Below are 22,682 nucleotides of genomic sequence, written 5' to 3'. Positions count from 1 at the left end.
AATTGAAATTCTATTAATTAAGTCGCCTTACTAACGATGGTAAAGTGTACTCCAGCCCGGTATTTGCTGCTTAACATCCATCCTTAGTTTGGTAAAAAGCCATCAAATCCTTCGAGAAATTGTAGATTTAAATTACGCACCTTTTCAAGAGATAAGTAGATGTATGGAGCAAACTTTTAATTTTTTGTTGCCATGGTTACTTTCTTTTTCTCTATTCATCACCTTTCAGTTAAAATGATCTAAATTAGGTCTTGACCCTAATCTCTGATGCTATAGTCATAATCTCCCATCCACTCCTCTCGTTGATAATTTTCTGAGAGAATTTTGATAGTTGGTTGAGGGTTACAACCATTATAAGTTTCGTGTAAGATTCTACTTCGTGGTACAGGAGACCTGATGTAACATGCATACTCATGCAACATCCTATGTTATAGCACCTGTCTGTGTTTTGATGCAATTTCCCTAAATTTGATCAATCCTGCTAAGTATTTCAAAAACAACAGTTGCCATCGTTCAAACTAAGACACCCACCCACTTGCCGAAAATTAACTCACGACATGAACTGCAAATAAGCAAAACATTAAATATTTCATTCCAAAAAAAATTAAATTAAAAATATATATTTTCTCTGTGTGGCTCATTTTTCCCGCTTGAGGTTTAGGCATGGGTGAATAATGCCAAACAGTGTAATAGTTAACTGAAGTAACTCATGGACCAAAAGTTGTTTAAAGATGATTTTCTAATCACAACCCTTCCGGCCAAGTACAAACAATGTGTATGATGAAATCTTACTGTTGATTTTTCAGGATAAGGGACTCAGTGGATCTGCTGGTTCTCTTGTACTAGACGGTCGGAAATCTCCCAGCAGCAAACACAAGCGAAGTAAGTATCAGAAAGTGCTACACTGTTATGTTGAACTGGGAGAAAAATAAATAAACGCCTCAGAAATGAAATATTTGCAGGAAGCCTTTGGCTAAAAAAAAAATTTTAACAGTTTTTTTTAACCTCCCTCTTTATGCTCAGCCGATAACTTCCGATTAAACGAGAATTACACAAGAAATTAACATGTATGTGAAGTCAATCACGATGCAACTTAACATTAGAGAAAGGGAAAAAAAAGGTACAATTTTGTCACTCGGGTTCTCCTTTACTGCGATTGATTTGCCTTTCTTCATATTCTGTGTCTTGTCGTCATGGATACAAGTGGCTATACTTACTCTTCTATCTTATACAATTGAAATCTATATTTGGGGTAGTTGTTCCTAACCCACCCGGATCAGTTATGATCAATTGGATTCAAGACCCCGTGCTTACAAAAATAATCAACGGAACTCTTTACTTGAGTAGTAATAACATCTGTTATTATTAAACTACTCTCTCTACTCATCTGTCTGATACAAACTCAAGTATTGGACTTCATCTAAAATGTCATCCAGACAGATCCATCGAGGAGGGAATATTTTACTCTTTAGGAGATGACCGATTTCCTCAACTAACTGTTTCTTTCTTTCTCTCTCTCTATATCTCTCTCTGATTTATTTTGCTCCTCAATTGCAATCAGCTGCCTCTCGTGTCTCCGTGTCTAGTTCGGTCACGGCTGGCGTCGCTACCGGTGATGGTAGTTTCTTCAATACCGTGGCAGATTCTCGCCCCGTAGATCTCAGTTATAACAATGAAACTGTGACAGATGCTTACTCTGCTGCCCATTATCAAGGCATGTAGGAATCTAACTTTCTGCTAACGTTCCCCATGCATGCTTTCATTGTCCATCCGTGCATCCATCATTCTTTCTGTCCGTTTAACCTCTTCTCTAATCATGTGATCAAACCCTCTCACAGCTGTTAAGTTCATGCCAATTATAAGGTTGTAGATTCAGACATTTGAAAACAATCACTTTACACTGAAAACCTGTAACCTTGGTTGTTTCCCTACCATTTGTGGTTTTACATTCCATGAAAAAGGTTGATAGTTTGAACTTGCTACATCAGCATTGTCAAGAATGTCTCATTTCATGAACTTTTGTATCTTGAGGCAGGCAACTCCAAACTTGTTACGGGTGATAGTTGTTTTGGATTACAAATATTTGGAGTTCTGCATGCTCATATCTGAAGTTTTCAAATTAGCACCACGTTGATGATAAGATAAAATGAACCTTTATATACACACCTTAATATGTTTGTTTCTGGGACATAATTTTATTTACCTCTGGGTAGAGTAATTTCATCTAAATTGATAAGCCCCTTACATACAGATGGAAAATGTTGCTCTCATTTTCTGCTGTGCCCAACGATGCCACTGAACGAAATATTACCAGAGGAATGATTGGGGAATATTTTGGGGTTTAATGGGTATTGTGTATCATTGCATGCTGTTTCCATACACGTACATACCCTTCACATTTTCAATATCTCAAAATATTTGCTTTAAGAGCATGCTAATCATGGTGTACGTACCAGGAAACGGAGAGTGAAATTGTCCCACATTTCCCACCAAAATTTATTTCTACATTGATTGCACAACAAGGAAACAGTGCACATAAAATTGCATTTGCGTTAGGGCCTGCTGTTTCAGTATTTCATAAATTGTACCAAAGCAAAACTGTTTGGATTGAATAAACGGTCTTTGAACTATAATCAAACAAGAAAATATAAGGGTTTGTTCTATTATACCACTGTGCATATGCCCTGGACATGCGTCAAATTTCAATCTGTTGATATTTATTTTTTATTGTCTTCACCAAATTTTTACATTTAATATTAGAGCATGATATTTATGAATTTTGCATACCTTCCACAATCTTTGTGTTTAATTTGTTTGTCTTCACAATTTGTTCACCGGCTGTTTTCTCTTGCATTACCTGACCTTACGCCATTGTGTTCAGTTATAGTCATATGGAATATAATAGTCATATGTATTTTTATATGATCACTATTTTAGTGTTCAGTTTTTCCTTAGCAACACTTTGAAATTTCTTGCCGGACTAAACTAAATAAATAATTTTTACTTAAAAGAGTTAATTAGGCCTGTTAATCAGTTGATGGGTCTCTTCATATCATTAACAACACATAAATTAAACATAATAATAATACATAATTTTTATATCGCACCAAACAAACTATGAAGTAATTCTCGTTGCGCTTAATATAGATTGTTTTTTAACAATGAACCTTTAGTTTTAGGCTGACACAGTTCTTAAACTTGGTATGTTTAATTGGAGTTAATATATTTCTATCACACACTTTCTGTCATTACGTATGGACCTACATTAACACAACTGTTCAAAATTACACTCAAAGCCAAACAACATGACAAGTTTTAAATATTTGGCTTTAGCTTCATCTGGAATCATGAAATTTAATCCAAACTAATGTTGACAAAAATTTGCAAGTTTTGTAGAAACCGAAAGAAATGATTAAACCAATGCTCCACTCAATGGTGCTCATCTGTCCAGGGAACCGTGACGATGTGACAGTTTCATGAAATACAATCTAGTGTTGTGAACAAACAAGTCAATAATCAGGATAAAAGTACATATCAAAGCTCATGATACTGGTTGTAAGCAGTTATTAATGTTTAAAAGTCAGTCTAGATGATACAGATAAAAGACTCATGCCTCCCTCTACTGCTGGTTGGTGACCTTTGACATAAGTTCAATGCTAGTTGAAAGATGTTCCCTGCTGTCATAGAGCTTCCCAGACGCTGGTAAAATATTGACTGCTGAAAGGGCTGGATAATGCCATCTCTAACAATGTATTCCATGTAGAGATGATAACATTGTAGTACATCCATTGGGTTGCCACGGAAATATCCCAAATCCATATCATATTAATAATATATAAACCATGTAAATGAGTTAGAGTTATGCTGGAAAAACGATACCTCGTCAAACTTCTCAGACAGAAATAATTGATAAGTAGAAGTTAGCATTATCAGACCAAAAGGTAGTTCAAGTTTGTTCAAGTCGTAAAAGACTGTGTTGTGCCCGTGTATGACATTGGATCAGACCTGGAAACATGCAGAATAGGTCATAACGTCCCTATATCAGACTTGCTTCTCTTTAACACAACTGTTATTTGCACCACATATTCACTGCATGAATTGATTAAAATTTCCTTCTTTTGTCTTTTGTTTTGTATCAAGAAAAGCATTTTTGATCCTACCATGGTAACTTCATTTGACAATGATCAGCCTATACTATATTACTACATGCATTATTTTATCCAACTTATTTACGCCATTTCTGTAAAGTTAATCCCTTTATCGATTTAAGATACTAACAGTTTACTTACGTAGCTTTCACATCAAATCACATATTTATAAAAGATTGGTTTATCTTCATCTGCTTTCCCTCTGCTTGCCGACATCAGATGAGGTGGATTTACCAAAGACAGACATGGACCAGTATCTAGATGTCCACCATTCACCCCAAACATCGGGAGATTCAGGCATGTAGTACATAGAACAAGCATGCTGCATGGCAAATCTTGAGACTGCCCTATTTTCCTCTTCTCTTTTTTCCCGCTTTCAACATCATCTCCTACTTTTTGCTTTGGTTGCTATGGATTTGTACTCTTTGACACAAGTTCAAGCTTTGTTCTGTCCATTCTAGTGTAGCCATGTTGTGGTGACCTCCTGTTACCCTTTGCTGGCTTTTATTGTGACTGAGTTTCCTTCGTCCGCTGTCTGTGTGGCTCTCTCTTTCTTTATGCAGAGGTTTTAAAAACTTTACATGAAATCTTCTCCAAACCATTTTCTTCTTTTCTTACCAGCTTTGCAAAGAGTTTTTGAAGGATGTCACGATATTTTGAAATATTCAATATAAAGAACTTAACACCCTACAGTGTTTAGTAACGGTTCCCTCCTCCCCACCCGCCCTTCCAGCCCTAATATCACTTCTTTCAGTATAGAATGAGATTGAAAACTCTACTACGCTATCCTTGGAGGGATAGCGTAGTAAATTAAAATGCGCCAACTTACGTGACCAGTCTTTTCAAGTCTTCAAACATTTTTTCTGTCTCTTTGGTGTAAAGTACTTCTCTTGTGGCTTTCATGTGATGATGTGTTTTGCATACAGTTTCTATTTGCGGAGTATGTGTACATTTTGGTGTTTTTTTGTCTTACCACCAAAATATTTCTTTGTTTTCCTTTTTTCCTATTGGTCTGTCTCTCGCCTCAAAGTATCTTGCTTAATTTTATCACTTTGCGTGCTTGTTAATTTCTGTACCAAGCAGTGGAATGTAAAATTAATTGCCGTGCATTCAGGATTAGTATTTCTCGACCAAGTTCGCTTGCCTCCATCCCATGGACATTGCAGCAATGAAGATCAATTCAGCATCTATTTCCTACCCTGTGTGAAATATGAGAAACATTTTGATCAGTAGATTATCATCCACTCTGAAGCATTCTCTGTACATTCTCTGTATATTATCAGTACATTATCAGTACATTCTCTGTATATTATCTGTACATTATCAGTCATGATATTTTGATGTTACCATGGCATGAACTTGATTGAAATGTTTGTTTTTCTCCTCATCTACTTAGTACTTCAGATATATGTATCTCTTTGTTCTCTTCATTTCATTCATTATTTCAATTGCACACATTTGTCCAAAAGTGTTGGAAACTTTGTCCAACTTCATGTGAATTTCATGAAAAAAAGTCATTGTTTACATGTCTTTAGTCCCAAGTAGTAGTAAAGGCATGAGCATAGCCAAACAAAATCTCCATTATCATTTGCAATACAAAGTATCACAGTTTCCAACTTGATGTGAAAATGTTGCATTTTTCACCATCAATTGGGAACTTCTTCAGATTGGTGGTGCTGGTGGGCCAAGTATGGTGGTGGGGGGGGGGCGGTTAACACTGCGGAAGTGCTTTGTTTCAAGACAGGTGCTGTCGTTAGTGAAAGTGTTCTGCAGTAAACTTGTTTCAGAATTGGTCCAGAATTTGTCCATTTTAAAGTTTGATTATAGAAATATACAATTCTAGCTCATGGAAAAGTGCTGATAAAGTACAACATATCCATTAATTCCACCATATTATTCAGTGTTACTAATTAGTTAATGAATCATTAGGATAATAGGTTTGGTTTCATAGCATCTTTCCTGAATATTTCTGAGAAACTAAACGTCCTATTCTGGTATTCTTTCAATTTACAGGTCGTAGCGGAAGCCCTCGACCCAAGCGAAGAAACCGAGATAGTATGGGAAGCCAGCTGGATGATGAGAAGGTAGGGGTGATGAATATGATTCTGTTACTGATAATCTGGCGGGCTGAGGAAAGGGTGGGGGAAGGATGGGGGAGGGCAGAGGGGAAGCCAGCTGGATGATGAGAAGGTAGGGGTGATTATATATAAATCTGTAGCACCTTAAGTAAAACTTTTGGGGGTTTGGTTGGGTATAAGAATAATTTTGTTCATATCAATGATATTTTTCCTGTCATTCTACTTTGGTCAATAACATCCTCTCTCTATCTTGTTTTGCCAGTCATTTGGTGGATCTCCAGACGGATTCCCGATCAGTTTGAATAACTTTGAGATGATCAGGGTCATTGGGCGAGGCAGCTATGCTAAGGTCCTCCTGGTAGAACTGAAACAAACGAAGAGAGTGTATGCCATGAAAGTGATCAAGAAGGAACTAGTTACAGACGATGAGGATATAGACTGGGTGCAAACAGAGAAGCACGTCTTTGAGACTGCCTCCAACCATCCATTCCTGGTTGGATTACACTCCTGTTTCCAGACACCCAGTAGGTGAGTGATGCCAACCTAAAAACTTGTTATAAATCGTGAGCAGATTCAGTAAAATGGTTGCTTCTGGGGCAACGTAGCTGTAATAAGGGTAATTTTCATTCAACTGTGGAGGGGGTATAGTTTGATAATTTTGTACTTTTGGAAGTATATTATCCTGTGATGGAGACAACTCGAATACAGCAGTCCAAATGAAGAGATGTGTATTAAAGACAGACTTCTATGACCAAGGAGGATATATCCCTCCTGCGGCGTCGTCACTCGTGCAGCTTTCTGTAACTATTCACAAATTTCACCAAGGTGTGCTAGTGACGACTCTGCAGGGAGGGCAGCCAGCAATCGAACAGCCTAATATGAAAACAGCCATGTAAACCATGCAGGGAGGGCATCCAGCAATGGGAACAGCCTAAGATGAAAACAGCCTGGGATCAGTAAACCATGCAGAGATGTCAGGAAACAAACAAACCAGAGCTTTAATTGTTGAAGGAGATCAACCTGTGAATTGATTAATATTTAGCAATAACAACACAGTTATTTTATAGTTCATTCCTATCTCCACCCCTCCTCCCCCCCCCACACCCCTCCAAACAACCCCCTAAGAAACAATGATGAATACATATCAGCCAATTGCAAAAGCTTCTCCTCATACTATTTTATATGTTTTGAGATGACATAAGTGTTCAGTTTTCTCTGTTTCTGTCTTCCAGGCTGTTTTTCGTTATAGAGTTTGTAAGTGGAGGTGACCTCATGTACCATATGCAGAGGCAGCGGAGACTGCCAGAAGAACACGCTAGGTTCTACTCTGCTGAGATTTGTCTTGCCTTGAGCTTCCTCCACGAAAAAGGTAAGTCAAGCTCCCAACTGAGCATGTACTAACATGGATTCATCTTTCAGTTTCAAGGAAATTAAATCTAAATGACAAGAAAATGTGTGTTAATTCAGGTCTGAGCATTTCACTGAATTCATTTTAATGTTGGTTTATGCAACTGATGATGGTGATTTTTTTTATTATTGATTAGTATTGCTTTAGGCTTTCACATTTTATGCCTTATTGGTTCTATAAATTTAATATTTAGGTTTTTGTTACTATTTGTTTTTAGGTTCTACATTTGTAAAGCGCTTTGAGCAGCTTTGCTGATTATGCGCTATAAAAATATTACTTATTATTATTACCCCTGATGCAGTTCAAATGTATGTTGTAAATTTAAATACCTTCTGATAGATCCTCTGGTTAATTGAAGCAAGTGTCAACATTAAATTTAGGCCAATTTGTAAATATACTATGTGTGTTTGCTCAATAGTAGCAGCATGATATCGCATACATGTTTGAATTCTGCACACTTGTGTGCTTGAGTGTGACAAATTACTAGTGACCATAGGTTAGCTGTTCTAAAGTCATCTGAAAAGGCCTTGATGTAAAGCTGAATGTTATGAAAATGTTCCAGTTTAGTCATGAAGCAGAATGCACTGTTTAAATCATCCGTATGATGTACACTTTCATGCTTCCACCGTTCAGTGGCATTATTTCTTCCTCTCTACTTCACCTCTTCCAGGGATTATTTATCGTGACTTAAAGCTTGACAATGTCCTCCTGGATGCTGAGGGTCACATCAAACTTACAGATTACGGAATGTGCAAGGAGGGATTGCGACCCGGTGATTCAACGGGTACATTCTGTGGTACTCCAAACTACATCGCCCCTGAAATCCTCCGTGGAGAAGATTATGGTGAGTTTTAGTGAATTCAAAGTTTGTTAAGGGTAACAGGAATTGGAAGAAGGATAGGTGTAAAGATCTTGAGAGTAACAGCACTAATTGCAGCTACATGGACAAGATTGCATGCTTGCATTGTGAAGATACCAGGAGGAGCACAGGATACAAACTACTAAGAACGGAGAGTTGCGCTGTGGGGATAACCTATCCAGAGGCAGGAGTCAGAGGATGGAGGAACCAGTACTACCCTTTGTGATTTTGTCACTTGTGCACCTTTCTGTTACTTGACTTCACCAAGGTGTGCTAGTGATGACATCACATAGAGGTCTGATCAACATGTAACCTGGACAGGGGGTACTGGAGGTACAACCCCACCTACAGTTGGATGTACAACCCCATCCTCTTTTGGGAAGAAGATGCATCTATGAGAGGGTGCTAAATACAATTCATCATTTGCTCAGCTATATTTGCTGCTATGATTGATGTTCATTAGGTGGAGTCCACATATATATTACATATAATATTATATATAAGATATTAGTATAATATATGGCATATAGTTAAACATAATATATGGCATATAGTGTAACATAATACATATAGCTATATATATATTATATGACACAGTATATCATAATATATATATAAAACATGCCATATAGTTTAACATAATATATATATATAGTACTAAGTGTATCATAATATATATCACATCATAATACATTGTTCATGAGATAGAGCAAGTACTTCTGAATTAACTGTTTGGTTGCATCTATATTTAAGACTTGTTAACTTTTCTTTTCTTTGTGTTTTTACAGACTACAGCGTGGATTGGTGGGCATTAGGTGTGCTAATGTTTGAGATGTTAGCTGGACGATCCCCGTTTGACATCGTAGGAACGGAGAATCCTGACCAGAACACGGAAGATTATTTGTTCCAAGTAATCTTGGAGAAACCTATCAGGATACCTCGATCTCTATCTGTTAAGGCTGCATCTGTACTCAAAGGCTTTCTTAATAAGGTGAGGTGATTTATTAACTTACCATTCCCCCCACCCCTACACCCAAGTAATCTTGGAGAAACCTATCAGAATACCTCGATCTCTATCTGTTAAGGCTGCATCTGTACTCAAAGGCTTTCTTAATAAGGTGAGGTGATTTATTAACTTACCATTCCCCCCACCCCTACACCCAAGTAATCTTGGAGAAACCTATCAGGATACCTCGATCTCTATCTGTTAAGGCTGCATCTGTACTCAAAGGCTTTCTTAATAAGGTGAGGTGATGCATTAACTTACCATCCTCCTTCTCCACCTCCCTGCCCCCCCCCCACCCCCATGAGCCCCTGACTCTTTGTTATGGCTTTTAAACCAGCATAACTCTTTGTGGCCAAATTTAAAAGTATACCAGTGTTATATTTATTAACTTTGCAATAATATTCCTTGCTTTGTCCTGTTTTTATAAACCACCAAACTTTATCAATTAAAAAAAAAAAAATTTCTACATATTTGAATTGATCTGACTATTTCTACATTTTCCTTTTTGCTTCAGAATCCAGTGGAAAGGCTTGGATGTCATCCACAGACCGGCTTTGCAGATATTCAGGGTCATCCATTCTTTAAAACTATAGACTGGGAATTGGTGAGTTCCTTCTCTTTCTCAGGGCCGGCCTTTCAGTATTTTCCACAGATTTTGCAAACCTTGAAAGTGATTTGTACTGTAGCCGATGTGTGATAAATAATGATCTGGATGTCTGGTGACTTGGCATACTTCCATGCCTACAGAAGATTCAAACTTTCATGCCAGCAGAAGATTTTCCAATTCAAATGAGTCTCCCATCTTTGTAATGGTATTACCTTAGTTTAACTTATATTCTTATAATCATTTACAAAGATTACCTCAGAAGAGTGAAATTTCTTTTATAAGTATACAACTGAAAGTATTTGATCAACTGATTATATATCAAATGTTTAATTTTTCTCTTCAGTTGGAACAGCGACAGACGACTTCTCCTTACAAACCGCCATTACAAGGAGAGCGTGACCTAGAACATTTTGATCCCCAGTTCACAAATGAACCAGTCCAACTCACTGTGGATGATCAGTAAGTACTTGGTTTAATATTACAATGCAGAAGTATTTAATCAGGCATTCTTGCTCTCCACGTTGGATGCACACTGCTCAACTGAACACAATCCTACCTAACTCAAACATTGTGACCCTCCCCCGACCCCCCCCCCACCACACTCAACTGTTGAGCGCACACAACAACTATCTTCTTTGTTTATAAATTATGGTGTTTGTGTTTATGTGACTTGTAATATGATTACCTCCGTGATTGGTCACATTTGTACCAACTGCTATTGGGAAGTATGTTAAATACTGAGTGTCCCTACAACTAAAGCAAATGTGACTTGAAACCGGCAAAAGATTGATCAGTTGTAGCGTTAAGTACAAGCAGACTTCCTGACTACTAAGATTTGACATGTCACAATGGTTGAGTTGAGTGGGGGGAGGGGGGGTGTGGGGGCAATAAGTCAGGCAGTGTGTGTTGGCTGGTCATAAACCATCTTCATATAATACTACATATCATGTATGTAGTTATAATACTGAACATCACACTGCATAGTTTGCATTGGATACACAGGCTGTTTTCCCAGCTTTAATGTGGGTACCTATGTCACACTAAGTTCAAATTGAAATTTATTTCTGGTGTGCAAGACGTACAGAAAATATTCATAATAGTGTGAAAAAAAAGGAAAAAAATAGCACATATGAAGGACACTATTAATAAAAACAAATCTCTTCTTTTGTTCTACAATTGGTCGTGGTGCCACTTTGCTGCTTGCATATTATTTCTCTATTTTACTATGACACTAGTGTGATCTGGCTTCCATTCATCATACCATTGATATTCACAGCACTGAAAATACTCATAGTAAAGTGTTATATGCCTGGAAGGCAGAATCAATTCATTCCAGCTGTGGTTTGTCAGCAGAGAATGTTTAATTTATCCTCATTTATCATTCACCTTTTGTTTCTTCTCTCTATTCAAATCAGTTCCATGACATATTTTCTCTAGTTCTAATGTTTTAATTTTACTTTGGCTGTTTCATTAAATGTCAGAAAGACACCAGAAACAAACAAAAGTCAAACTTGCTAACCTCTTGTCTTTTCTTCTCTGTTTTCACAGGAGTTTGTTACGACAAATTGACCAAACGGAATTTGAGGGTTTTGAGTACATTAACCCATTACTGATGTCAGGAGAGGAATGTGTGTAGGTCCACAGAACTGTTATCATACCGTCTTCACGTCCTTCCATTGGTGTGTGTGCGTGCGTGTGTGTGTGTTTTCTATGTAGCTAATGTATTCCTATAGCAGACATGTAATAAGTGTTTTACTAGTCATAAGACCTCTGTCCTCTGTGTATCTTGCTAATCATGTTGTCAACATGTCCTAGTTATTCAAAGTAAATGGTTCTTGAATAAGTAAGGTACAAAGTACCTGTTAGTGAATAAGTAAGTGTTGGTTGGAGGTAAGGGGAGGGGAGAGAGTGCTTTACTCAACATTTAAAAAAAAAGTATTTAGCTGTGTATGTTTGCAGTCCTTTAGCACAAAAATAAGCCCAGTGGTTATAAATGTGTTGTCATTCACTTTCTTGGGTAATATCACAGTCACTTCTGAAATGTGACTTCTGTGTTGCATTGGAATACTTCAGAGAATTAATCTGATTTGAATATTCATGTCCATAGTCCATAGCAACCAGATTGCCAGATGCTCCATTATTAATCTTGTACTGTACTTTCTAATTGGTGTAACTTTGTGGAGGTACTTCATTGTTGATATAATCATAGGAATATATATACTGATGCCTTTTTCTTGTTCTCTGTGAATATTGATCAAAACACATCGATAGCACTTTCTGATATATTGGTAAGTGTTTAAGATAATTCACTTTTTTTGCACTGGTGTAGGCTACAAGATACAATTTTGCGAGGGTGAGACCTGATTGTGCTAGTAGTACTGGTCTGATGATAGATGTGTAAAAATTCAAAATACTTTGAGGGCTATTAATCCACATAATCATAAGTATTCATAACTTATCTTATTAGACTGGTTACAATAAGAAAAATATTACTACTCACCAATCCAGAATATTTATAAAGACTTGATCAAGTTTGAAATGTATTCAAGCAAATTAAACATAACAATGGATAAATTTCATCATTTTCTTCTATCTAATTCAATGTATTGCTCAGAGGAAATTCGGAGGTGTGTGACGAGGACAAACAATTCAGTCTGTTGGGGAATTTTGTGTTGCTAGTACCACCTTCATTAATATGATGGTTTCAAAGCATTTGTAGTGTCAGTATAAACAGTGAGGAGGCCTTTAGCTAATAGAAACAGGATAATGCTGTCACTAAAAGGTTCTTTAAAGCAGGACATAGTATATAATAATAAATTGTCTCAACTGTTAGAATAAGTCCTGTAATTAACTGGAATATAATAGACGGTGATAAATGTTGGTGATTTGGTTGCTGTCCATCACACAAGTGAGCTTTTTTGTGGCATTTTAAAGCAAATATTAGCAAGTAAAGTAATGTTATTGCATGAGATTGTTCTACCCTTCTAGGGTTGTATTCAAGAGGTTGTATTGACCAGTATAGTAGAAGTATTCAAGAGTGTCTTAAATGTTTGTAAGCTTGACGACTGTCATAAAAAATTTGAAATGGTATTCGGGTACGGTCAAATATTTAATTTGCGAAATAAAGAGAGAAATGATTATTAAAATAACTTATTTACTCATTCGTATAGTCAAAAATTTATTTATCAATAATTAAAGATGGAGAACCTCAAAGACATCTCTGCGCTCTGTAGAAATCAGGAGTCATAATAAGGTTGATCCAAGGAAATCAAATCGTATTGGTTAACTCGACTAAGGACAGTATAATTGCGTTTTTGAGTAAATTCTGAGGCAAGAATGATAAACACTTTGCCTGGTATCCTATAAACTAACATCTTTGCCATTAAAGATGTGACACCTGCGTTTTAATCTAGAAACATTTCCTTTTTTAACGAACCGATCGTACCACCGTATTTATCTGTGCCTATGTCTAAAGACCTGCCTTTCATGGTATTGAAATTCTTGCACTTTTATCAAAACTCAATAACTTATTTGCATTAAAATATATTAATTTTGTGATCTATGCACAGAACATACTTATTATTCACACAGCTCTATAGGCTCTATGTATCATTGCTGAGTTTGGCCATGGTTGTATATGTCCTTGCTAGTGTTAAAATATGGCAAAGCATCTTCTTTGGAGATGTTCCTCAGTTCAACCCTCAATACAGTATTCAATGTCTAGACAAGTCAGAAGGCTTGACATTTTGATCATAGCTGGTTCTTCAAAGGCAAACTGGCTTAAAAGAAGGACCTGCTACGATTGAATATTCAGGTCTTCTAACTTTGATCTATTTATCCTCACAGGCTTTTTGCAGCAGATAACAGTTCTTTGTTTTTGTCTTTTTGGGTTCATTTAATTAAGGACTAATTAAAGTCTTAATTACCACCCATTGGTAAAGCATTGAACTAGAAAATTCGACCACAAGCTGGGAAGTTACTTTCTTAGGAGAGATTTGTTTGTTCTATCAGGGTTGCATTCATCAAAGGAAAACTTTAGCCTCATAAAAGACTAGACACACTTTACTCAGTGATTTGTTGAAGTCTGTACGATTCAAAATTGGAAGTATTCTGATCATAATCAAATGTAACTTTTGTTTAAAATTTAATAATATGAATTGATTATTTACAGATATTATCACAGATAAGGTATAGGTCATTACAGAAAACAATAAACTTGACCTTTATTATTATTATTGTATAGACCTGTTTTTATTCAATTTTTTTGTACGTTTTAGCATATAGTATTTCATTCATAGGGGTTGGCACGACTTGTTTATGATACAGTCATGTTTTTGTATGGTAGTAGTGTTCATAAGTTATTATTTTTTTGTAGAGATTTCTGTCTGAGACCAGTCGTTGATGCCTTAGTTCAAGATCCTCCTTTCTTTCATTCAATTCAGATATTCATGTAAAAAAATTATGTTGCATTTTTGCACTTGAGAATTGAGTTTTGTATTCAAAATGATAGGCTAAAAAGTATGTAATAAAAGCAGTAAAGAAGTCATTATCTTGAAACTTGTTATTTTCTTCTGTTATTGTTGAAGACTTTGGAACCCTCCCACCCAAACTTATACCCCTGCTGACCCTGCTTTTACCCTTCAACCCTTGAAACTCCAACACAGGGTTAAGTGTGGATCTTTGTCGCAATGAAAAAAATCTCATTTGAGGGTGAGGAGCTTTAACTGTTTACTACCATTACATCAGGGCCGTCTTAACGCATGGGCCCTGGCCCAGGGCCCCGCGATGTCAGGGGCCCTGCAATCATAGTAACCCCATGTCTTAATCTGGGAGGAAAACTTATTGAATAGGCCATTATGCCTGATTGAAGTCGATACTTGACAACTTGTGACGAGAGTTGGTGAAACACTTGAGAGTTTGACATAAATATTCGAATCTGAGTATCACGTATGTTATTCAGCTAAAGTTTTATGCTTTAAGCGTGACATAGGGAGGGGTGGTAAATGCAGGCATGTCTATGCTTGAGCGATTGTCAAGGATGTCAATTTTTCACGCAACTTTTTTCGAACTCACCTGATTGAGGGGCCCCGCTCATTGCCGGGCCCAGGGCCCGGTGATCTCTTAAGACGGCCCTGCATTACAGTCCCCAAATGTGGTTACACTACTCCTTGCATCCACTCTTACCCCCCCCCCAACCCCTCCTCCTTTACCTCAACACTCATGAACAAAACGATGTTAAACTGAATAACTTAACAGGATGTGGTAGACAGAATGTTCGTGCCTTTGTTAAAACTTGCACAAAGCACAGCAATGACATAATTCGTTCTTAATTTATATTAATTAAGAGTAAAGAAACAATTGACAGGTCGCCATAGTGGAATATCAAGGTAGACTACTAATTAATTATACAAGAGTAAAATAATTAGTGAGATTTGCAGAAATCTGCTGTAAGAAGTATCACTAAGATTGGAAGATCGCCAGCACCGATTACTAAGATAGATGCCACAGATAAAATTTCAGTGAATTTCAAATCCTAACTTGATGCGAGGGCCTGGGGTGGTTGCAGGACTCGACTCGAGGACCCAACTCGGAGATGAGCAGACTGTACAAAGGCTGAACACGTGACTCTTGTTGTGTCCCAAATGCATCATTTCTCAATTCTCAATAGTCCGTTGTATCATCGATATTCACAAAGAAAATTCAGAAAACAAACATAAGAACTACCATTAAATAGTTTTTCTGCCATATATATATTTTCATAAAGTTTAAACATTTTATTCCATTCAAGACGTGATTTTTAATTGCAGCTTAGTTTTTGGTAATTAATATGGCATTTTATGATACTTTCGCTAATCAAGAAATGTTAAAACAGTAGTTACCGAATTTTTGGAAAATTTTGGAAGATACTCCTCAAATAGCAATGAAATGAACAAGTTTTGATCTAATTTTGAGAATAAAATATTAAAAAAATAAAAAGCCAAAAAAATAAAAAAGCCAAAAAAATAAAAAATATTACCTGGTCTTGAACGTTCATTCCAAAGCTAAGAGAGAAAATATCCAAACAAACTCAAATAATTTATAAATATTAATAGAAATTTGGATGTATTTTGGAATTTTAATTTGAAGTGAGTAGATTTTAGAAAAAAGATTTAGTTAATAAACATATGTAATCAATAAAAAAAATGGAAAAAATTGTCAAAAAATAAAAAAGGAAAAATATGTCATTTTTAGCCAATACAATCTCAACTTCAAATTAAAATTAATGCAATTTTATGCTACGAGTCTTAAGTCCTTGAAAAGGCCACTACTGGTAAAACATTCTTGAGTAACTAAAGATATCGCTGCAAATTTAGTAACAGTTTTTCTGGATTCTTTCTTGTATTTTGTTGTATATAAAAAGTTAAAGATATAATGAAGAAATTTTTAATAGTTTTGGTATAAATATTTTTATAATGTTGAAAGTTAATGATGTAGGTTTAAAGCAGATCTCGACGGCAGGTGTTTGTTGGCGGTTTCATCTGAAGGTGGTGGAATGAAATCCGATGGTTGGCTCGAATAAGCTGGAACGAAAAGAGGGGAGTATTTAATTACTAATATTCAGGACAGAGGAATCTGGATTGGTAAATGATAGCTCTTAAAACGATCTGTTTATAGAAGATAAATTTATATGTGTTTGTTGAACTTTGTAATAAGAACTTACTATGTTTGTACGCCTTTAGCTGGAAATCTTGATACATCACTGCTTAATTTCCCACTTTCAAATTTGTCCCTTTGACGATTTTTGTTAGTCCAACCCCACCCAGTCACCCCTCCTTCCCCTGCCCTATAGAATGTCCCGTTTTTTAAAAGCTGCCAAAATTGTAAATGAGATTGTCTCATAACCTACCAATGGCAGACATTCTCTCAAGACAACGAACAAGAGTTTGACCAAAGAGTTCCGGAGATGGAATAGGGAAGTTTGGTAAAGGCGACATCTCTGGTGTAGGTGGTGGCGCCCTGTTTTTATCATTGACAGTCATACCACGGTGTGGAAGGTTGAATGGCTGAGGGCGGTAGTTTGGGTATTGAGGAGATGTTAGGGTGGTGTTGTCCTTTTCCAAGGATTCTAAGGTTTTGGTGGCGCTAGACCTTTGATAAGGTGTGGAGAGATTGGCCAATAAAGAGGTGAGGTGATGAACAGCTGAAATGAAAGAACAAAATGTCATATAACCTACATAAATAAGGACTTTCATAACACAAAACACAACAGTTTTTAGATCCATCCTGACTACTTATATTAATTTTCTGAAACATTATTTTTACCAATACAAAACAATTCGTTTCCTTTTACCTTCTGTCAACTTTGTAAGGGCGTCCTCCTGTACGAGCACCCAGCCAATAGATTTATGCTGCTTCCCTTCTGTGAGTAATTTCACGTCGTCCAGAAGCTCCATCTGATGGATGTTATCAGAGATGCTGGCCAAAGATGAAACAGATGAAACGGCTGAAACAAAGCTATCAGCGTCGTCATCGTCTGACGTATCAGTGTAGAGAGACTGTGATTGGTATTCGTCGCGAAGCATTTTCACCAAACCTTTTCTTGCAAAGGGTCTTTTGGCTGCAGTTTTCTGCCATTCTTGCAAGTTGATATTTTCTGGTGTAAGGACAACGTGTGATTTTGTCATCTGAAAAAGAGAGAGTTGTATAAGCAACCTTACTCGTTTATTATGTAGGCCTATAGTGATAAAATGTAACATCACTTTTCAAACATTTCTGTATGTGATGACAAACAGCTTCCTTCCGCTGGAGGGGGAAGTATTCACCAGTACAAGGTTTTAATGAATTCCTGAATGGGTGTCGTCACTAGCCACTGCCCTTTTTCGTTTTCACCAACTTGTGATTAACTTTAACATTTTTTTATGTAGTTTAAGATATGCCTATTGTTTTTATACCTCGTCACGGCCAAGAGCTTCCCTTATCTCCTTCACAAGCTGTTCTTTGTCTTTCATAGAACTCTTTTGCTCCATAACACCAAGACATCTGGCTAACAAGGCTTCGAGATTCGAGTTATTCTTGTGAATAAATGAAAAGAATATGTCAATAATATTTGGTGAATTTTGAATGGATTTGAATGAAAGACACTGATTAGATTATATTAATACAATGTGTATTAAGGGGGAGATGTGAGTGTGTGAGTAGAGTCGATGTAGGGGTAGATTAATACTGGTATCTTTCAATCCCATGTATATAGAGCCTAAGCTTATCCTTCTCACGTGAACGTTTTGTCGCTACATGGACTAACAAACTGGATCGTTAATCTTACACATAGTTGTTAATTACTGAATTTTTGTTGTTTAAGTTAGATTTTTTTCCAGCATATTTGCTTCTTTATGAGACAGCAGCAACAACTATTTACTTGTTTTCCTCCGAGGGTCTTATCGGATGGGGAAGCTCCGTCCATTCCATCAAACGTCTGAATGGTCGAGTCTGTTTGTGTATATTGCACTGCTTTGTCAGCGACATGACTCTATAATGAAACGCAAAATAAAGTTAGATATACCAGAATGAAACTTTACCAAACAAAGGGATACTATAATCGAAGGAAAACACTCCTCCTTTGGAGACCATTTAGATCTAGGCCAGACAATAAACTACGCACTGCTTCAGAAGAGGAGTCGAAACGTTTTTATCAATCCCCGCCCCCTCCCCCCTTCCTCAATGTCTTACTCTCAAGATAATCTTAACATCAACAGCAATCGGTCGAGAGTGTCATAAATTCATAGCAAAATCACAAACAAAAAACTGACTGAGACACCATAATTTAAGTTCCAAAGAGCAAATATATTATTTGTTAAAATAGAATTTGAAACATTTTTCAAGTTCTCTGTTTTATACCGCCTGAATTATCCTGCTATTGTTTTCCAACAAATCCCCGTTAATTGGGATAACGTCAGTAATGAAGGCTTAGAATAAATCAGAAATCAAACCTTAGTTTATTTGAATAAGAAAGAAAGGAATTATACTCAAACAAAGAACTTTGTTTTATAGTTGTTATCATCTCTGAGCCTAAGCTTTTACTACATCAAGCCCTCTCTTATTATACTACTTACAGTGCATGTGGGCATATCGAGGGCGCCCTTCTCCTGCTTGATAAATGCAGATTTTTGTAGCATTGCTGTTTTGAGCTGATCACCCTGGGCAGACGGTTGGTCTGGCTGCGGTCTCCTAGAGACGGTGGAGCACCTCTTCTTGGAAAGAGGTTGAAGACGGCCCTTGGATCCAGTAAGATCTTTCCTGTAAAACATATTTAATTCCTGATTTATTATTAGATTAATGGAAATTTCAACATGTTTTTTTTGCACATTATTTGGGGCACTGACCGTTCTGAGTTGAAGGCGGCAGTATAATGTTTTTTAAGTTGGCAATGGCACGGGGCGGCTCCTACTCTACTTCCCCGTACCCATTGCAGACTAGTACCCCCTCTCCCTCCCCATTATTGCAACCATTTGTGTACAAAAACTTCACAAGTTATATGGCCCGAGTATTTTGCTCCTTCTTATATTGTTGGTGCATCTCCAATTCAGAGTGCTGAACATGTGTGACCATTTTCTGATCTTCTAGCATATTCGTAAACAGTAGTGATGATTCTTAAAAGGAATCCTTATTGTTAAACTGTACCTTGTCAGATCGTTACTTGCTGTCATTTCTGCAAGTTCGCAGGATAGAGTTTTAGTCATCTCCTCCAGCTTCTTTATGATGACGTCAGATTTATCAGATGAGGGTCTCGTGCTGTTCTTCCTCTGTTGCAAGGAGAGGCTAGTCCCACTGGTCTTCGGTAAGACTGATTCTGCAGAGTTTAGCAATATTTAAAGATGAATGCTATGTATGAAGATTTCTTAAGAAATAAAAGATAAAAACAGTATGCTGTCGTATCTTCCCAACTTGCTTAATTAGTTTCTTGCTTGTCTCCCTCTATTCTGGGACTTGGATTTATGAATGAATATTCATTTTTGAAAAGCCAACGTAGCATACGGTCGAAACGTGATTTCCACTGCATTTATATCATTTGAATACAAACAAGCAACTATAATAGATTTGTTGATGATTTATTGTTTCCCTGTTTATTTTACCAAAACTATTCCTGTTGAATATTCATATCTGATTTTATCACTGACTCACCATTGGCGGCAGCTGCTGGTGCGTTGCCCTTTGGGTAGGCATTACTAGCGGCAGATGTAGTTGGAATGGAAGGAGCATATGGACCACTAGTGCCAGTGTCAAAGAGAACCTTAAAGCAAAAGTAGAATAATAAATATTAACTTAATCTATATAGTCTCCATATGCGGGATAAGTATAAATACCTTCCACAATGAAACACAACTACCTAGCCCCCCCCCCCCCCCATCATCCGCCAACAGCTTATGATGACGCCACATCCAGTATGATGTTGGAGGATTTGACCGGAGAAATAAGTCCGTGGAGCAATGATGTAGAGCGTGCTGAGCATTTCCTTCTAATTTCTACTCTTATATAACCTTCTAACACTAAGAATTTGCCACTCTACTTATATTATATCTATAGATTATTGCTTCCTATTTCTGTAAATATCTGCAATTTACTGCCGCAAAACAGCAAAGGAGAAAAACACATCCAGTGAGGAAGGGGGGGGGGGGAGCAGCGTGGACCAACATCGCAATATGTGTAAGCTTGGCCATAGGGATATAGAGATAAGTCAAATTCGTCACCCGTTACTGATTAGGGACCCTGGTTTTGAATTGTGTCAGCGAATCTCAGACTCCTATAGCCGCTGTAGTGCAGCGATAGCATTTTTCATGAACCCGTGACTAACATATTAGGTTTCAACACTTACTTCAATGTTATGAGTGGTTAGTTTTCTTTTATTGGCTTTCTCTCCTTTATTCTTTCGTTTCAGAAGATTCTTTAGTTTTCGACCCATTGTTTTCAGTAAGATTTACGGACTTCGTTGAGCAGTAAAAGCTGGATGGACCCAAATCGTCGCAGTTACCAAGTAAACAAACCAACGACAGTGTGTCGACAGTTAAGCGCATTAACATGAAGCAGAATAGCATTGCGCATATCGCACTCTCTGTGACGTCAGGAATGTGTTTTCTGGGGACGCTACGCGATCAACACTTAGATAATGTATAACATAACATAGCGCGTCGTATCTCTAGTTTCCCGTGTACTTTACTTCGCTGGTTCAGGCTTACAGTATATTGGTATCGCATACGTCATTAATTAAACTGGGCGCTTCCATATATACGGAATATACAGACGCAACATAGCGATGGCCTGAAGATCGTGTGACGTAAGGTATGAGTTGTGGTAGGCGTTTGTTCATGACGCATGATGCATCACGCACGTAACGTTTCGGCGCATATCTTATGATGCGTTGCTATGCTCATACAGTGTGTAATATGTAAACATGAACCGATGTTCCAGGGAAAATGCTACGCAGAGGGTGGTAATCATTACGTCACATACGGCTCTGCGTCACATGAATATGCGCAGATAATCAACACGAGGATGGAACGCGTAAATCCGTAATGGTGGCGCTGGTCGCTTTTATTAGAGGGGCGTGTCAACCCTTGTTGGTGCCGCATCTTGATTTTGCTACTACTTTTTGGTTTCGATGATAATCATAACCTATGCATTCATGCAGGCGGAGTGTGTGCGTGCGTGGGTGCGTGCGTCTGTGTGTGTGTGACGCTTCGCTTGTAAAAACCAAATCTCAAGAAGGGAAGCTTGGACCAATCTAATATTTGGTTTATTTGAGTACCACATTGAGTAAAAGAACCCTATTGTTTTGTGGGGAGGTCAAAGGTAATTTTGGGTCACCAGGAGCCGAATAGTGAACACACGATATCTCAAGGAGGTAAGCTTGGACTAATCTCATATTTCGTGAGTAGGAGGACCACATTTATGAGCAAAGGCTTATAGCTTTTTGTGGAGATCAAGGTAATTTTGGGTCACCAGGGGTCAAATTGAGTGAACTATGTAAACACGATATCTCAAGAAGAAAAGCTTGGATCAATCTTGCATTTCGTGTGAAGGAGTACCAAATTGAGTTCAAGATCTCTATTGTTTTTGGGAAGGTCCAAGTCCATTTGGGGTCACTAGATGTCAAATTGTGAAAACCTTGTAAACACGATAACTCAAGAAGGGAAGGTTGGGCGATTCTCATATTTAGTATGTAGTTGGTACACGTTCAGTACAATATTTTATTGAGGTCAAAGGTCGGTTGGAGTCACCAGACGCCAAATTGTGGAAACCTTGTTTTATAAGCTACCGTATCTCCCACAGACCAGCCTATCAGATAATATGTGCGCGACGCCTCATACGAATATGAGGCTATTGGCAATTAGAAATTAGGTTATGGGCATCCGTAGAATCTAAATATCAAAACTGAAAACTGGAACATATTTGAGTTGGCTTTAACATGCCGCTCGGAAGCCTTACTTAACGTGCAAAATGGTTGACTTTTTAGTGCAGCGTTCTATTGGACGTTTTACGTCGTATTTATTTCAGGTTGGATGTAGTTTCGATGTGACCAGGCAGCGTTTATGAAGCTTAACA

At 37.4% G+C, this 22,682-nt stretch overlaps 2 protein-coding genes across 10 annotated transcripts in view; one reads left to right on the top strand and one right to left on the bottom strand.

Moving 5' to 3' along the window:
* Positions 1 to 14,652, top strand: part of LOC139976372 (protein kinase C iota type-like) — a 64,121-nt gene extending 49,469 nt beyond the window's left edge. For 6 of the 9 annotated variants that reach the window (XM_071985069.1, XM_071985070.1, XM_071985073.1 and 3 more), the window contains 11 exons: positions 807 to 882; positions 1,562 to 1,714; positions 4,368 to 4,445; positions 6,162 to 6,232; positions 6,489 to 6,754; positions 7,459 to 7,595; positions 8,305 to 8,478; positions 9,282 to 9,484; positions 10,014 to 10,103; positions 10,450 to 10,565; positions 11,655 to 14,652. In XM_071985069.1, coding sequence (XP_071841170.1) covers positions 807 to 882; positions 1,562 to 1,714; positions 4,368 to 4,445; positions 6,162 to 6,232; positions 6,489 to 6,754; positions 7,459 to 7,595; positions 8,305 to 8,478; positions 9,282 to 9,484; positions 10,014 to 10,103; positions 10,450 to 10,565; positions 11,655 to 11,742 — 1,452 coding nt within the window. In that variant the 3' untranslated portion in view covers positions 11,743 to 14,652. The remainder of the gene's footprint in view (positions 1 to 806; positions 883 to 1,561; positions 1,715 to 4,367; positions 4,446 to 6,161; positions 6,233 to 6,488; positions 6,755 to 7,458; positions 7,596 to 8,304; positions 8,479 to 9,281; positions 9,485 to 10,013; positions 10,104 to 10,449; positions 10,566 to 11,654) is intronic. The other 3 variants (XM_071985076.1, XM_071985071.1, XM_071985077.1) reach the window with 3 other exon arrangements.
* On the bottom strand, positions 14,355 to 21,164 carry LOC139976373 (uncharacterized). The gene is made up of 9 exons (XM_071985079.1): positions 20,956 to 21,164; positions 20,265 to 20,373; positions 19,764 to 19,932; positions 19,196 to 19,379; positions 18,502 to 18,612; positions 18,038 to 18,157; positions 17,437 to 17,770; positions 16,993 to 17,286; positions 14,355 to 16,666 (listed from the first exon to the last, which is right to left on the bottom strand). The coding sequence occupies exons 1-9, from the start codon at positions 21,040 to 21,042 to the stop codon at positions 16,569 to 16,571; spliced, it is 1,506 nt and encodes a 501-aa protein (XP_071841180.1). The 5' UTR covers positions 21,043 to 21,164; the 3' UTR covers positions 14,355 to 16,568.
* Positions 21,165 to 22,682: the final 1,518 nt, after the last annotated feature.

Source organism: Apostichopus japonicus, chromosome 11 (assembly GCF_037975245.1).
Source record: "Apostichopus japonicus isolate 1M-3 chromosome 11, ASM3797524v1, whole genome shotgun sequence".
Classification (NCBI taxonomy): Eukaryota; Metazoa; Echinodermata; class Holothuroidea; order Aspidochirotida; family Stichopodidae; genus Apostichopus; species Apostichopus japonicus.
Note: the sequence above shows the minus strand (reverse complement) of the source record. Positions and strands in the feature narration are given on the sequence as shown.

Bases quoted from the DNA above. Each gene is read 5' to 3' on its own strand.
- LOC139976373 (XM_071985079.1), bottom strand. From the start codon at position 21,042: ATGGGTCGAAAACTAAAGAATCTTCTGAAACGAAAGAATAAAGGAGAG. The intron at 20,374-20,955 runs GTAAGTGTTGAA...TTTTGCTTTAAG, and splicing joins TAACCACTCATAACATTGAA to GTTCTCTTTGACACTGGCAC. The intron at 18,158-18,501 runs GTAAATAGTTGT...TTTATTCACAAG, and splicing joins AGACCCTCGGAGGAAAACAA to AATAACTCGAATCTCGAAGC.